Below are 16,582 nucleotides of genomic sequence, written 5' to 3' on the forward strand. Positions count from 1 at the left end.
TTTTTTAAAACTTCTTTTTCACTTACATAATAATGGGAGAGGAAACAACAAGATTGTAGAGGAATCACTTAGAGCAATTTGCTTATCTACCCTCTTCTGGGAATTAACATCCTCCAAGAAATATCCCAGCCATCCTTTTGCCTGGAGCATTTTCCAATTACCAAATAATTTTCTTTGTTTGCAAAGCATGGTAAAGACTATTTTGAATTTGAACTTAAGAGCCTCTGTTTTGAAAATGTACCCAAACACAGAAAAATAAGCTCTACCTATGACACCCACTCAATGAATAGGATTATTAGTAGTCCAGCAGAAGAACATTCATTGGCTTCTCTACAGTTATTTTAGTTCAGTAAATATAACAGCTTTGAGAGAGTGAATTGAGTAAAAAGAACATAAATTGGCTGACAAAACAGCTACCATACTACCTAGGTTTTGCATCTTTTTAAAAAAATCAGGTGACCTGTGGCTCATCGGTAAAGAAGCTATCTGCATTGCACTGATCTGCAGCGATCCCTGAGTCAGGAAGATTCCCTGGAGGAGGAAATGGCAACCCACTCCAGTATTCTTGCCTAGGAAATGCCATGGACAGAGCAGCCTGATAGGCTACAGTCCATGGGGTCTAAAAAGAGTTGGACATGACTTAGAGACTAAAAAACAACTATAATATTAAGCTCCTCCTACACTTTGGGATTGTTGATACTATTCCCTGCTCCCCATTCTTTATCTTCCAATTTATTGCATTTAATTGAGTCTTTCTTTGTCAGGGGAATTTAAATAAATCCAGTGCAATTCAATCAGTAATCCATCACAACCAAGTTGGCACTGGTAAATGACTCCTTTATCCAGAAAACTAGTAAGTTATTCTCACTTTGAAGTTTGGCAATAGCGTCACTCAGTCATGTCTGACTCTTTGCGACCCAATGGACTGTAGCCCACCAGGCTCCTCCCTCCATGGGGTTCTCCAAGCAAGGGTACTGGAGTGGGTTGTCATTTTCTTCTCCAGGGGATCTTCCCAACCCGGGTCTCCTACATTCCAGGCAGACTCCTTAACCTCTGAGCCACCAGGGAATCATAGCTAGGGGTAATGCCGTTTAAATAATATCCATCCATAAAAATTAAAAAAAATAAAAAACAGATATTTTGTTTGAAAAGACATAGAATAATCCTGATATGCACATTTGCTTTCAACAAATACTGTACTTGATATCAATGAGGGTAACTGACATCCTTTAAATCCATGACAAGCATTGAAAAGCTGTTTTAGGCAGTACAATGAATATAATTTAACATTCACAATGATTTCTTCACAAAAGCAAGAAGTATGAATCATTCTTACCAACAGTTTTGAAAGATTTACATTCTCTTTCTGTAAAAATCAGTCAAACTCTACCCTTAATATTTTCTACTGAGGAAATTAGTAATAGACTAAACTTTGATGAACGTTGAGCTTTATAATTTTTAAAAAGTGACCACCAGAAATGTTTGTATATTTTGCTCTGCATGTTTCTTTTCTTCTTGTTAGTTTCTCAAACCATGTGTGCACACACACACATATATATATCTTCCAAAGAAATCCGTTTCTTAAGAAAATGCTACAGCTGGCTGATGACTGTCTTTACTGAGCTATATAATTCAGAGTTTGTCTAACTCAACCACTTTCCCTAATGAAAAAAAAATGGACAAGTGAATTTTTAAATGCAAGTTAAAAGCAGGTAACATCTTTGTGTCTCTGAATTATGTCTGACAGTGATAGGATATTGTCTTATTACTCAGTTTTCAAAAAAGAAATTTTCACTTATCTTCTGTTGCAAATGGCTTCTTGAATTCCCTTGGGATACCACTGAGAAGGTAGAAACCTAAAATATTGTATTTGAATATTTAACAAATAAAATATCTAATGCTGAATTTTTCAAAATAACCTTTTAAGCTTCCAGTTTGGTGATCTCAGACACACTGAGAGCTGTGGCTCTTGCTTTCTTGTTTGATAAGGAAAATTAAAACTACTGTATTCAGTTGTTTTACAAAAATAGCTACTAATTTTAAAAAAACCTAAAGGAAAGCTGAAAGCTGATGGCTTCAGATGGTGACTGCAGCTATGAAATTAAAAGATGCTTCCTCCATGGAAGAAAAGTTATGACCAAACTAGAAAGCATATTAAAAAGCAGAGACATTACTTTGCCAACAAACGTCCATCTAGTCAAAGCTATGGTTTTTCCAGTAGTCATGTATGGATGTGAGAGTTGGACTATAAAGAAAGCTGAGCACTGAAGCTTCATGCTTTTGAACTGTGGTGTTGCAGAAGATTCTTGGGAGTCCCTTGGGCTGCAAGGAGATCAAACCAGTCCATCTTAAAGGAAATCAGTCCTGAATATTCATTGGAAGGACTGATGCTGAAGCTGAAACTCCAGTACTTTGGCCACCTGATGCAAAGAACTGACTCATTGGAAAACACCCTGATGCTGGGAATGATTAAAGGTGGGAGGGGAAAGGGATGATGGAGGATGAGATGGCTGGATGGCATCACCAACGCAATGGACATGAGTTTGAGTCAGCTCTGTGAGTTGGCGATGGACAGGAAGGCCTGCGGTGCTGCAGTCCATGGGGTCGCAAAGAGTCGGACATGACTGAGCGACTGAACTGAACTGAAAGGAAGTCTATGACAAACCTAGACAGTGTATTAAAAAGCAGAGACATCACTTTGCTGACAAAGGTCCGTATGGTCAAAGTATCAGTTTTCCAGTAGTCCTGTGTAGATATGAGAGTTAGGCCATAAAGAAGAGCACCGAAGAATTGATGCTTTCAAATTGTGGTGATGGAGAAGAATCTTGAGAGTCCCTTAGATTTCAAGGAGATCAAACCAGTCAATCTTCAAGGAAATCTACCCTGAATATTCATTGGAAGGACTGTTGCTAAAGCTGAAAATCCAATACTTTGGCCACCTTTTGTGAAGCACCAACTGGTTAGAAAAGACCCTGATGCTGGGAAAGATTGAAGGTAAAAGGAGAAGGTAGTGGCAGAGAATGAGATGGTTAGTTAGCATCACCCACTCAATGGACATGAATTTGAGCAAACTCCAGGAGCTAGTGGAGGACAGAAGAGTCTGATGTACTATAGCCCATGGGGTTGCAAAGAGTCAGACATGAGTTGGCAGCTGAACAACAGCAACAAAAATTCCAAATAGTACTTGTGTCAGTGGGAACACACCTCCCAATTTCAGGATATTGTTGTGCCAACATAGTGATTTCTGTTAAACTTACTAATTCTATTCCCCTGGGCTCTGTCCTCATGGCCTCATCAAATCCTAATCACCTCCTAAAGACTCCACCTCCTTATATCATCACATTCAGGAGTATGGTTTCAACATATGAATTTTGAGGAAACAAAAACATTTATAATATAATATTTATGCTCTAGGATGTTGAGATCTAAACATAACCCACAATTTAATGTTTCTCAATAAAAAGTAAATGCAATGACTCTTTAGTATTTGATAATTATTCCTATTGTATATTTTCTTACTTGTGATAATATTACAATGAATAAAGGAGATAGTGAAGGACAGGGAACCCTGATGTGCTGCAGTTCATGGAGTTACAAAGAATCAGACATGACTTAGTGACTCAGTAACAAAGAGCTAAAGAGTTAAAGCAAAGCTTTTGAAACCTTGGAGTGAGTGAGTGCATGTGTGTTTATTGTGATAAAATATTAAATTTACCATTTTTAGGTGTACAGTTCAGTAGCATTAAGTACACTCATTGTTGTGCAACAACTACCATCCATCTCCAGAACATTTTTTATCTTTTCAAACTGAAACTCCATACTCATTAAACAATAATATACCTACCCCCAGCTCCTGGTAACCATCATTCTACTTTCTTCTCTATGAATTTAACTATTACAGGTACCTCACATTTGTAGCTGCTGCTGCTGCTGCTAAGTCGCTTCAGTCGTGTCCGACTCTGTGTGACCCCATAGGCAGCAGCCCACCAGGCTCCCCCATCCCTGGGATTCTCCAGGCAAGAACGCTGGAGTGGGTTGCCATTTCCTTCTCCAATGCATGAAAGTGAAAAGTGAAAGTGAAGTCACTCAGTTGTGTCCAACTCATAGCGACCCCATGGATGCAGCCTACCTGGCTCCTCCATCCATGGGATTTTCCAGGCAAGAGTATTGGAGTGGGGTGCCATTGCCTTCTCCCACATTTGTAGAATCATACAGTATTTGTCCTTTTGTTACTGGCTTGTTTCACTTCATATAATAACTTCAAGGCTCATTCATGTCATAGTGTTTGTCAGAGGTTCCTTCCTATTTAAGGCTGAATAATATTCTATTGTATGTATATCAGATTTTGTTTAAGTGGATACTTGGCTTGCTTTCCTAAATTCTTATTGCTGCTAAGTAGCTTCAGTCATGTCCGACTCTGTGTGACCCCATAGACGGCAGCCCACCAGGCTCCCCCATCCCTGGAATTCTCCATGCAAGAACACTGGAGTGGGTTGCCATTTCCTTCTTCAATGCGTAAAAGTGAAAAGTGAAAGTGAAGTCACTCAGTCGTGTCCGACTCTTAGCGACCCCATGGACTGCAGCCTACCAGGCTCCTCCATCCATGAGATTTTCCAGTCAAGAGTACTAAAGTGGGGTGCCATTGCCTTCTCCAATTCTTATTGAGGACTGAATAATATATTTGATCCTCAGGTGATTTTTTTCATTCACTAGAGCAATTTCCCTGGTGTTTTTGTGAAGTTTGTGACAGTGAATGTCCAATGCAATCTTGCTTACTCATCAAGAATAACACAGGTCACTTACAGTTCATCTAAATTTACTGAATGCATGAGGTGATCACTGTCATAAGGAGTCAGCCTATGTATGTTGTCAGCAGTCTGGAAGAAAAGCAAAAAGCTTATGTGGTTGTGTCTGTGGTAGAACACTTACTAACACAAGTAAGTTGGCCAGCCAACACGTGGGAGAAGAAAGACAGACAAAATTCAGTCCATATCTTTCTTGGGGTAGTGAAGGCCAAACAGTTTTTCTGCTTTACCAGATTTTCAGCACATTGTGATCTTATGGATGGCAGGTTCAGAAAATTTTCCTGGAGACATAAAAAATTACGCAGGCTAAGTGGTTAGGTTTTATAAACACTGGATGAACTTTTGAGTATCATTAACTGTAATAAATCTATCTACCTATTTAACAGGACTTCTACATGTCTCTTTGTTAATTATTTCTTAGACAACAGGTCATTGATGAATAATAATCAAATGACCCTTTAAAAGTCAAGAGAAAAACTAACTGAAAAATTAACATTGCTATAAATATGTGGGTGAGTGAATATTCTAAAGTTAATTTTTTTCTCATGTGTTTGACAACATAGGACAGAACGTAGAAACAACATCTCTGTACTCCAGTGGCTCTTCATAGCAGTGATGATCATTTGGAAAAAGAAAAAGAAAATCTAGGTGTTCCAGTGTTATAAGAATATGGAAAATACTTGGGAAAAAAATCCTCCTGTCCTGAATATAAATGAAACACTTTTATATGGCACTATCTATTTTGTCCTTAGCCACCAAATAATTCAGTAACTCAAAATCAGTTCAGTTCAGTCATTCAGTCATGTCTGACTCTTTGTGACCCCAAACAGCCTGCCAGGCCTCCCTGTCCATCACCAATTCCCAGAGTTTATTCAAACTCATGTCCATTGAGTCAGTGATGCCATCCAGCCATCTCATCCTCTGTCATCCCCTTCTCCTCCTGCCTTCAATCTTTCCCAGCATCAGGGTCTTTTCAAATAAGTCAGCTCTTCACATCAGGTGGCCAAAGTATTGGAGTTTCAGCTTCAGCATCAGTCCTTCCAATGAATATTCAGGACTGATTTCCTTTAGGATGGACTGGTTGGATCTCCTTGCAGTCCAAGGGACTCTCAAGAGTCTTCTCCAACACCACAGTTCAAAAGCATCAATTCTTCAGCGCTCAGCTTTCTTTATAGTCCAGCTCTCACTCCCATACACAACTACTGGAAAAACTATAGCTTTGACTAGATGAACCTTTGTTTGCAAAGTAATGTCTCTGCTTTTGAATATGCTTTCTAGGTTGGTCATAACTTTTCTCCCAAGGAGCAAGTGTCTTTTAATTTCATGGCTGCAGTCACCATCTGCAGTGATTTTGGAGCCAAAATAAAGTCTTTCACTGTTTCCACTGTTTCCCCATCTATTTGCCATGAAGTGATGGGATCGGACGCCATGATCTTAGTTTTCTGAATGTTGAGCTTTAAGCCAACTTTTTCACTCTCCTCTTTCACTTTCATCAAAAGGCTCTTTAGTTCTTCTTTGATTTCTGCCACAAGGGTGGTGTCATCTGCTTATTTGAGATTATTGATATTTCTCCCGGCAATCTTGATTCCAGCTTGTGCTTCATCCAGCCGAGCATTTCTCATAATGTACTCTGCATATAAGTTAAATAAGCAGGGTGACAATATACAGCCTTGATGTACTCCTTTCCCGATTTGGAACCAGTCTGTTGTTCCATGTCCAGTTCTAACTGTGGCTTCCTGACCTGCATACAGGTTTCTCAAGAGGCAGGTCAGGTGGTCTGGTATTCTGATCTCTTAAAGAATTTTCCAGAGTTTGTTGTGGTCCACAAAGTCAAAGGCTTTTCAAGCAACTCAAAATATGCTTCATTTTTTCCTTATCCCCCACCTTTTTTTTCTCCTTCCACTTGTAGAAAACAGGAATGTTTAGGTGGAACAGAAGAAATATCATTAGATTTATAATTAATACCAAAGGATCTGTAATCATTATGATTTTTCTCCCAATAAGCCTATAGGCCAAGGTATGAGTGTTTCATTTATACCAGGCATAGATAATAAAAAAATTTTTGTCTGCATTTTCTACAATGGTGGCTATATCCATATGTCACTATATAAGGCTATATCTGTATGCCACTATATATGGCTATATCCATATGTCACATATATGTCCATATGGAGCACTTAAAATATAATGTTTTTAATTAAAATGCATTTTGGATTTCGATTTTTAGGAATCCTAGGAAATGCTTTTTTTTTTAATTAAAAAAGTTTGTTTTAGAGCAGTTACAAGTTCTTGGCAAAACTGAGTAGAAAATAAAGAAAATTCCCACTTGACATCTGACCTCCACACATACATACCTTCCCCCACTATGAACATCGCACACCACAGTTATGTTTGATGAAACTACACTGAGAAATCATCATCACCCAAAGTCCATATTTACATGAGGGTTCATGTTTGTTGTTGTACATTCTATGGATTCTGACAAATGACATATATTCCTTCACTGTAGTATCATACAGAATCGTTTTGATGCCCTAAAAATCCTTGGTGTGCATCCTCGGTGAATCCTGACAACCACTAATCTTTTTATTGTTTTCATAGTTTTAACTTTTCCAGAATGTCATATAGTTGAAATTATTATACTATGGTGCCTTTTCAGACTAGCTTCTTTCACTTAGTAATAGGCATTTGCATTTTCCCCACATCTTGATAGCTCAGATTTTTAGCATTAAATAATATTCAGTTGTACGGATGTACCATAGTTTACCTATCCCTTTACCTAGTAAAGGATACCTTGGTTACTTCCGAGTTTTGGAAATTATGAGTAAAGCTGCTGTAAACTTCCATGTGCAAGTTTTTCCGTTAACATAGTTTTCCAGTGTTTTGGGGTGAATACCAACGAGCACAATTTCTAGAGTGTGTTTAGTTTTGCAAAACATCTGCCAAATATTTTCAAAAGTGGTGGGATCATTTTGCGTTCCCACCAGCAATGAATGAGAGTTCCTGTTGCTCCAGAGCCTTGCCAATACTTGCTGTTGGCAGTGTTTTGGATTTTGGCCATTCTAATAGGTATGTAGTGGTATCTCATGTATTTCACTGCCAGTGTAATCTGAGATTCCCTAAAGTCATAGGATGTTGAACATTTTTTCATGTGCTTATTTGCCATCCATATACTGTCTACCTTCTTTGGGGAAGTGTCTTTTCAGTTCTTTTATTCATTTAAAATATTGGGTTTTTTGTTTTCTTTTCATTGAGTTAAGTTCTAAGAGTTCTTTGCATATTTTAAACAGTCTTTTATTAGGTGAGTCTTTTGCAAATATTTTCTCCCAGTCTCTGGCTTATCTTTTCATTCTCTTGATGTTATCTTTTGCAGACCAGAAGTTTTAATTTTTTTCTTTTTGGCCACACTATGTGGCTTGCAGGATATCAGTTCCTGACCAGGGACTGAACCTGGGCCAAGGCAGTGAAAGCCTGGAATCCTAGCAATTTGAGCACCAGGGAACTCAGAAGTTTTTAATTTTAATGACATTCAGCTTGTCAATCAGTTCTTTCATGTCTTTGATGTGGATCTAAAAAGGCATCACCATGCCCAAGGTCATCTGGGTTTTACCTGTATAGTTTTATAATTTCATGTTTTTCATTGAAATCTGTGATTCATCTTAATTTTTATGAAAATTTTGTGTATAGATTCTTTTTTTTTTTTTTTTGTGCTTGTATATGTCCAATAGTTCCAACACCATTTATTGGGAAGACTATCTTTGTTTTATAACTTTTGCTCATCTGTCAAAGATCAGTTGACTGTATTTATGTAGGTCTATTTCTGGGAGCTCTACTCTGTTCCACTGATCTGTTTATCTTTTCTTTTGCCAATACCACACTGTCTTAATTACTTTAGCTTTATTGTGAGTCTTGAAGCTGGGTAGTATCAAATTCTCCAACTCTATGCTTCTCCTTCAGTATTGTGTTGGCCATTCTGTGCCGTCTGCCTTGCCATATAAGCTTTAGAATCAGATTGTCAATATCCACAAAATAAGTTGCTAGGGTTCTTATTTTGATAGAGATTGCATTCAATCTATAGATCAAGTTGTGGAGAACTGACATCTTGACAATATTGAATTTTCCTATCCATAAACATGGAATATCTCTCCATTTACTCTTTTTCCTTGACATCTTTGCGTTTTATAGTTTTCCTCAAATAGATGTTTTATATATTATGTTAGAGTTATATCTAAGTGTTTCATTTTGGGGTTCTAATATAAATGGTGTTTTTAATTCAAAATCCACCTGTTCATTCCTGGTAAATAGAAAAGCCATTGACTTTTATGTATTAACCTTGCATTCTGCAACCTTCACGTAAGCATTTATTAGTTCTGGAAGCTTTGTTGTTTTGGCTTTACAACATAGACAATCGTGTCAAGTACAAATAAACAGAGTTTTATCTCTTTTTTCCCAATCTGTGTAACTTTTATTTCCTTTTCTTCTCTTAATGCATTTGCTAGGACTTCCAATATGATGTTGAAAAACAGAGGTAGAAGGGGATATCCTTGTTTTGTGTCTGATCTTAGCAGGAAAGCTTTCAGTTTCTCACCACTGAGTATGATCTTAGCTGCAGGCTTTTTAAGATACTAATTATGAATTTGAGGAAGCTCCTCTCTATTCCTAATTTGCTGGGAGTTTTTATTTTATCATGAATAGGTGTTGGATTTTGTCAATGCTTTTTATGCATCTATAGATATGATCATGTGATTTTTCTTTAGCCTGTTGATATTGGAATGTCAGTTCAGTTCAGTTGCTCAGTCGTATCCAACTCTTTGAAATCCCATGGACTGCAGCATGACAGGCTTCCCTGTCCATCACCAACTCACCAGCTTGCTCAAACTCATGTCCATCGAGTTGGTGATGCCATTCAACCATCTCATCCTCTGCCATCCCCTTCTCCTCCCGCCTTCAATCTTTCCCAGCATCAGGGTCTTTTCAAATGAGGCAGTTCTTCACATCAGGTGGCCGAACTATTGAAGTTTCAGCTTCAGCATCGGTCCTTCCAATGAATATTCAGGACTGGTTTCCTTTAGGATTGACTGGGTGGATCTCCTTGCAGTCCAAGGGACTCTCAAGAGTCTTCTCCAACACCACAGTTCAAAAGCATCAATTCTTTGGCATTCAGCTTTCTTTATGATCCAACTCTCATATCCATACATGACTACTGGAAAAACCATAGCTTTAACTAGACAGTTACTGGAATGTAGATTACATTAATTGATTTTTTTGAATGTTAAGCCAGCCTTGGATGCCTCGGATAAATCCCACTTTTCTGTGGCATATAATTTTTCTTATACATTGTTAGATTTGATTTGTTAATATTTTGTTGAGGATCTTTATATCTCTGTTCATGAGAAATATTGACCTATAGTTTTCTTGTCATATATGTCTGGTTTTTGGTATTAAGACAATACTGATCTCTTAGAATGAATTAGAAATTATTTACTCAGCTTCTTTCTTTGAGAAGAGACTATAGAAAACTGACATAATTTCTTCATTAACTGTTTGATAGAATTCACCAGTGAACACATCTGGGTCTGGTGCTCTGGAAAACTAATAATTATTGATTCCATTTCTTTAATAAAAGAAATAATATAGACCTATTCAGGTGGTCTATTTTTTTCTTGTATTAGTTTTGGCAGATTGTGTCTTTCAAGGAATTTGTACATTTCATCTAGGTTATCAAATCTGTGGGCATAGAGTTATTCATAATATTCCTTTATTATCCATGGATTTTTTTTAGTGATATCGCCTCTTTCAATTCTGATATTAGTAATTTGTGTCTGCTGTCTTTGTTTCTTAGTTAGCCTAGAAGAGACTTGTCTAGTTTATTGTTCTTTTCATAAAACCAACTTTTGTTTTGTTGATTTTTCTCTATTGATTTCCTATTTTCAATTTTACTGATTTCTGCTCTAGTTTTTATTATTTCTTTTTTCCCCTTATTTGGAATTTAATTTGCTAGTTTTCTTCTAGTTTCCTGAATTGGGAGCTTAGATTATTGCTTTTATATATTTTCCCCCAATATATGCATTTAATCCTATTAATTACCCTTTATTTACTGTGTTCACTGAATACCACTAGTTTTGATAAGTTGTATTTTCATTTTCATAAGTTGTCTCACATTCTTTCAAATCCTTCACCCTGAGAAGGTCAAAGTCACTATATCTCTTTCACTACAGTCATTTCTATTGAAGCACAGGCTCAAGTCGACATGAATGGGACATCAAACCCAACCCTGGCACTACTGACACTTGGCGCTGGATAATTCTCTGTTGTGGGGGTTCTCCTGTGTGTTGTAGGATGTTTAGCAGCGTTCCTGGTTTCTATCCACTAGATGTCAGTTGTCCCTCTGCCCCTAGTCATGACAGCCAAGAATGTCTCCAGACCTTGTCAAATGTCCCCATGGGGGTTCTCTCCTCTGGTTGAGAACTACTAGATTCTTGTACCCAGCAAGAGAAAGGTCAAACATACAACGTATGCAAGGGCTTTAGATTTATGGCAACGGAAAAGAGGCTGATGTATTTTTTCATGCCTCTATGGGAGCATCCTAGACGTTCTGTTTGGATGTGCTTGAAATGGATATTTCTTTGTTTTAACTAACAAACTAGATAGAAGGAGGATTAAGATTATTGAAACCTGCTATCTCACACCCCAGCACAGAGTAGCGAAATAAAAGACAAAGTTGGATCCAAGACTGTTATCCTGGATGGATGGATTGCCTTAAATTATGTTACATATATTTATTTTTCCAGAATCTTTTCCCTTACAGGTTATTACAAAATATTAAGTAGAGTTCCATGTACTATTCAGTAGGTCCTTGTTGATTATATATTTTATATGTGTAGTATGTATATGTTGATCCCAAACTCCTAATTTGTCCCCATGCTTCCTTTCCCCTTTAGTAACCATACATTTGCTTTCTATGTCTGAGTCTATTTCTGTTTTCTAAATAAGTTCATTTACACCATTTATTTTAGATTGTTTCTCTGGATTACTTCACTTCATGTGATAATTTCTAAGTCCATCCATGTTGCTACAAATGGCATTCCTTTCTTTTAAAAAATTAAAATAATTGGCTTTGTGATAACTTGCCATCCATTCAGCAGTACCTTCTAGCGGCTTGTTTTTCCTCAAGGTCTTTCAGGATGCTCTGGAGGAAGGTCTTATGTAACATCTACTTTGATTTACATCCTTTTTTTAATCACACCTTTGCTTATATCTTTCCTTCTCTCCTATTTACTCCTCAAAATCCTGCAAAAGGTAAAATGATTAATGCCTTTCAGTTATGAGGAAACACTGGCTCGGGAAGGATGATGACTTATCCAAAGGCATATAGACATGATGTCAGAACCAGGACAAGAAGCCAGATCATCTCATTATTGTAGAGGATATACAAACACCTGCAAAGACCAGCTTTCTATCTGAAATTCACCTCTGTTATGGCCCAGTACATTTCTAAGTAGCTAGAAAAAGAATAAAAAATGCCAACACTAAAAAGTGCAGTTAGTCACTGCATGTGATAAAAATATGTAGTAGAATACATAGATATCACACTGCCTTTGTCATAAAAGATAGCATGTTACTGATTCTGTTTATAAGGCAGACGGTATGCACTAGAACAAAGCTGTAACAGACTAACTTTATAAGTCTATAGACTTATATAGAATTTCTATAGACTTATAAACAATGAAAATTTCAAATTGTAAAACTTTAAAGAGATCCTTAGCCTGACATGGAAGCTTTGATCGTAATTTGAGTGGCCTGTCTGCACTTCCCATGTCCACATGGTTTGGTACGAAAACCTAGCTAAGCTTGCTTTTGAGACAGTACTTGGCACTCTTTTGGATTATTATGGATGACATATGAACCATAATATCTCTTGGGTACATACCAAAATACTAGCCACTTCTACAGAAAGTCTTTCCAAAAGATACAAGCATAAAATGCTGAAGCTCAAACCACATCTGATTACAGCATTTCACTTGCTCTGAATCTAGCCATATTTTTAATCATTTCAGTCAGCAAACTTGAAGGGAAATAAAAGTCTATAGGAATTCATTTTTGAGAATACATATTGTGCTTTTTCTTTTTAAAAAACACCCAACAAGAGTTTAAATGCCACCATTTTCCCCTGGCTTTCAAAAGAGAAAAGTCCCCTTTTCCTCCAGGGCAGTTAAACTGTTATTGGACAATTTTACAGATCTTGATTCATACCCTAAGACTAGAGGGGTGAAATGATGAATAGAATGTGTTAACACTGAAGTAAAAAGTAGAAAAAAAGAGAAATGATAGCAAAACAGCCTTGCCTTCTAGAGATAGTACTAGGAGAAATGTTCTTCAGACTTTTGCCAGATATTTGGAAATCCTGAAGCAGAAAGTAGCTTCCTTTTTAACCTCCATGCTTGGCAAGTTCCCCGAGTCTGATCAGTGAATGTCAAGACATGACAGTCAAGTAGTTGTAATTTTCTGGAAAATAGTCTTTAAGATGCAACTCTTTAACATACCACTGGGGAGTTCTTTTTAAAAATTTCAATCAGGCATAGGAAAAAAATTCCCTGATATGCAGGAAGCCCACATGTTGACTGTAATTGGTCTACAGATAATGGTTCCTACAAGTTCTATTAATTAACTGAGATGTAGTTATGATGGTCAACTGTCAATTAGGATTTCTGAACATTGTAGCAAGTGATAGTAAATAAATGTTTTAAACTTGATTCCATCCGCATAATTGTATCCCTAGTCAAGTTGAAGCTTTAAAATGAATGCTCATGGAGAATGTTAAAGCACACCAGGAAGGCAAGTGGATAAATACTAATATCATGTACCACGCAGTAATTTTATATGAGGGAGGACTTGACACAAAGGATGGTTTATGAAACATCCTCTGAAACTAAGATGGTGTCTTTCCTTCTTCTACACCTAAGGTTCACACTCCTGGGCCATTCTAAGTTCACACTTCTTTGTCTATTTCCATCTTTATTCTGAAAAATGGCTTCTTATTGGTGTCATTAAAGATCTGTTACTGGATATTGCAACATTTGCCTTCAATATGGTTTATAAATGTACATACCCCTGAATAGATGGCAAGTTATCACAGAGCAAATTGTTTTAATTGAAAAAGCAAGGAGTGCCATTTGCAGCAACATGGATGGACCTAGAGACTATCATAATAAGTGAGATAAGTCAGACAGAGAAAGACAAATAGCTTATGTTGCTATATGTATAAGCCTATATTGCTTATATGTGAAATCTAGAGAAAATGATACAAATGAATTTATTTACAAAACAGAAAGAGACTAGACTCACAAACAGAGAAAACAAACTTACAGTTACCAAAGGGGGAAGGGTGTGGGGGAAGGCTAAATGAGGAGGTTGAGGTTAATATATACACACAGGACCTACTGTATAGTACACAGAACTCTACTTAGTATTTTGTAGTAAACTTCAAGGGAAAAGAACCTGAAAAGGAATGTGACATATATGTATATTACATAATGTAAGGCTATCCGTCCATCCATCTGTCCATTCATCCATCCAGCCATTCAGGATAGCAGTTTGGATCCCACTTTGTCTTTTATTCCACAGCTCTGTGCTGGGGTGTGAGATAGCAGGATGCAATAATTTTAATTCTCCTTCCATCTATTTTGCCAATTTAAACACAGAAATATCCATCTCAAAGACACTGAAACAGAACATCCAGGATGCTCCCATACAAGTATGAAAAAAGACATCAATCTGTTTTCCATTGCTATAAATTTAAAGTGAAGTAAAGTGAAGTCACTCAGTCGTGTCCGACTCTTCGTGACCCCATGGACTGCAGCCCACCAGGCTCCTCCGTCCATGGGATTTTCCAGGCAAGAGTACTGGAGTGGGGTGCCATTGCCTTCTCCAATAAATTTAAAGCCCTTGTATATTTTATATGTTTGACCTTTCTTTTGCTAGGTACGATTCCAGTAGTTCTCAACCAGAGGAGAGAACCCCCATGGGGACATTTGACAAGGTCTGGAGACATTCTTGGCTGTCATGACTAGGGGCAGAGGGACAACTGACATCTAGTGGATAGAAACCAGGGACACTGCTAAACATGCTACGACACACAGGAGAACCCCCACAACAGAGAATTATCCAGCGCCAAGTGTCAGTAGTGCCAGGGTTGAGTTCAGTGTGCGATCTCTGTTGACCTGAGGCTATGCTCCAATGGAAATGATTGTCATGAAAGAGATACAGTGATTCTGACCTTCTCAGGGTGAGGAATCAAAAGAACGTGAGATGAACAGATTGAGGAATGTTGAGTGAATGTTTCCCTCTAAATGGCGTTACAGCATTTCACAAACACAAAACTGTTGCCATTTCTCTCTCTGAGAATAAAACCTAGCCTTAGGAAATGATGCCTTTATTGTTCCAAAGGTCAGGAAGATCTCAGTCATCATTTTGAAAAGAAACAAATATACGCTTTATAATAGCCCGTGCATTTAGCAATTTCATAAACCCAACAGGACCATCGAAAAGAATTCCTTTCATCTATTATATATTTCACATTTAAACATTTTCCAAAAATAAAAATAGGAATTAGATTTGCTTTCAGTTGATAACTGTCATTTTAAGATTTCTGGCATTGCTAGAATCCTTGTCACTACATTCAAATGGCTCAATTTATCTGACGTTTTAGAATTTTGGTGAGAGTGGGTATTAAACATTTTGTAACCGTTTGGGGAATTGGAAAGGTTATTAAGTTCTGAATAACAGAGTCTCTCATGTTTTCCCACCAAACTTTTCCCAGCAGTGAATATATCTGGATCTTATTCTGGTTTTTTATTCTTTTTTTAGCTTCCTGAAATGACTCATGTTCAAACACAGCGACCCTGGTTGATGTTTCTCCTGCAAAACTTTGGACTGACCCTAGGTTGGCTTTCTCTCTTCCTCTTGGCTATATATGAACAAAATATAAAAATATAAGTTTATAGTCTCAAAATCCTTCAAAAATCAATTTTCTGGCCTCACTTCTTTTATTATATTCTATAATGATTTATAAATTAAATATTTTTATCTTAGGTGAAATGTGTGTCTTTATTAACTTATTAATGTGATAATATAGTTTTGTTTCTGTAGTGTATAAATTGAATTTTCATTTTAAGTTTCCAACACCATGATAAAACTCATACCTTTTTAGTAATTGGTAAGCTGTAAATTAATTCTACTAAACTTTCAAAAAGAATTGTTTCCCTAGTAAAGATGTTTGTTTGTAGTATTTGAAATGGACAGATGTCTGTTGGGATACAATGTGTTTCAACTTCTTTGATATCAATAATATATTTTTTGTGTATGTGAAATTACAAACCATAAGCAAACTAAATTCCAAACAAATGTAATAAAGTCCAGTTTTAATGTGATGGTTTGTATTACCTTTTGTTACCAGATGTCAGATTCTATATCAACACTATATATATATATATATATTTCATTAAGAGCATGACCCACTGACTCAGAAATGCTCATAAAAAAGCAAACTTGGGAAGTTTATTTTTTTATTCATTTATTTATTTGACTGCACCAGTTGCAATATGTGGGATCTAGCCTGACCAGGGATTGAACCCAGGCCCCCTGCATTGGGAGTACAGTGTATTAGCTACTGGACCACCAGGGAAGTCCCAAAACCTGGGACGTTTAAAGGCTATTGTGTCAACACTCTTCTTTATAATCACCAAAGGAAATCTGGTCCAGGTAAAGAAAACTGGAAA

The 16,582-nt window shown here is 37.0% G+C and overlaps 1 protein-coding gene across 1 annotated transcript in view; it reads left to right on the forward strand.

Annotated features, from left to right (window-relative positions):
- Positions 1–15,800, forward strand: part of SLC39A12 (solute carrier family 39 member 12) — a 79,740-nt gene extending 63,940 nt beyond the window's left edge. The window contains exon 11 of the mRNA XM_052651225.1: positions 15,672–15,800. Coding sequence (XP_052507185.1) covers positions 15,672–15,800 — 129 coding nt within the window. The remainder of the gene's footprint in view (positions 1–15,671) is intronic.
- The last annotated feature ends 782 nt before the right edge of the window (positions 15,801–16,582 follow it).

Source organism: Budorcas taxicolor, chromosome 13 (genome assembly GCF_023091745.1).
Source record: "Budorcas taxicolor isolate Tak-1 chromosome 13, Takin1.1, whole genome shotgun sequence".
Classification (NCBI taxonomy): domain Eukaryota; kingdom Metazoa; phylum Chordata; class Mammalia; order Artiodactyla; family Bovidae; genus Budorcas; species Budorcas taxicolor.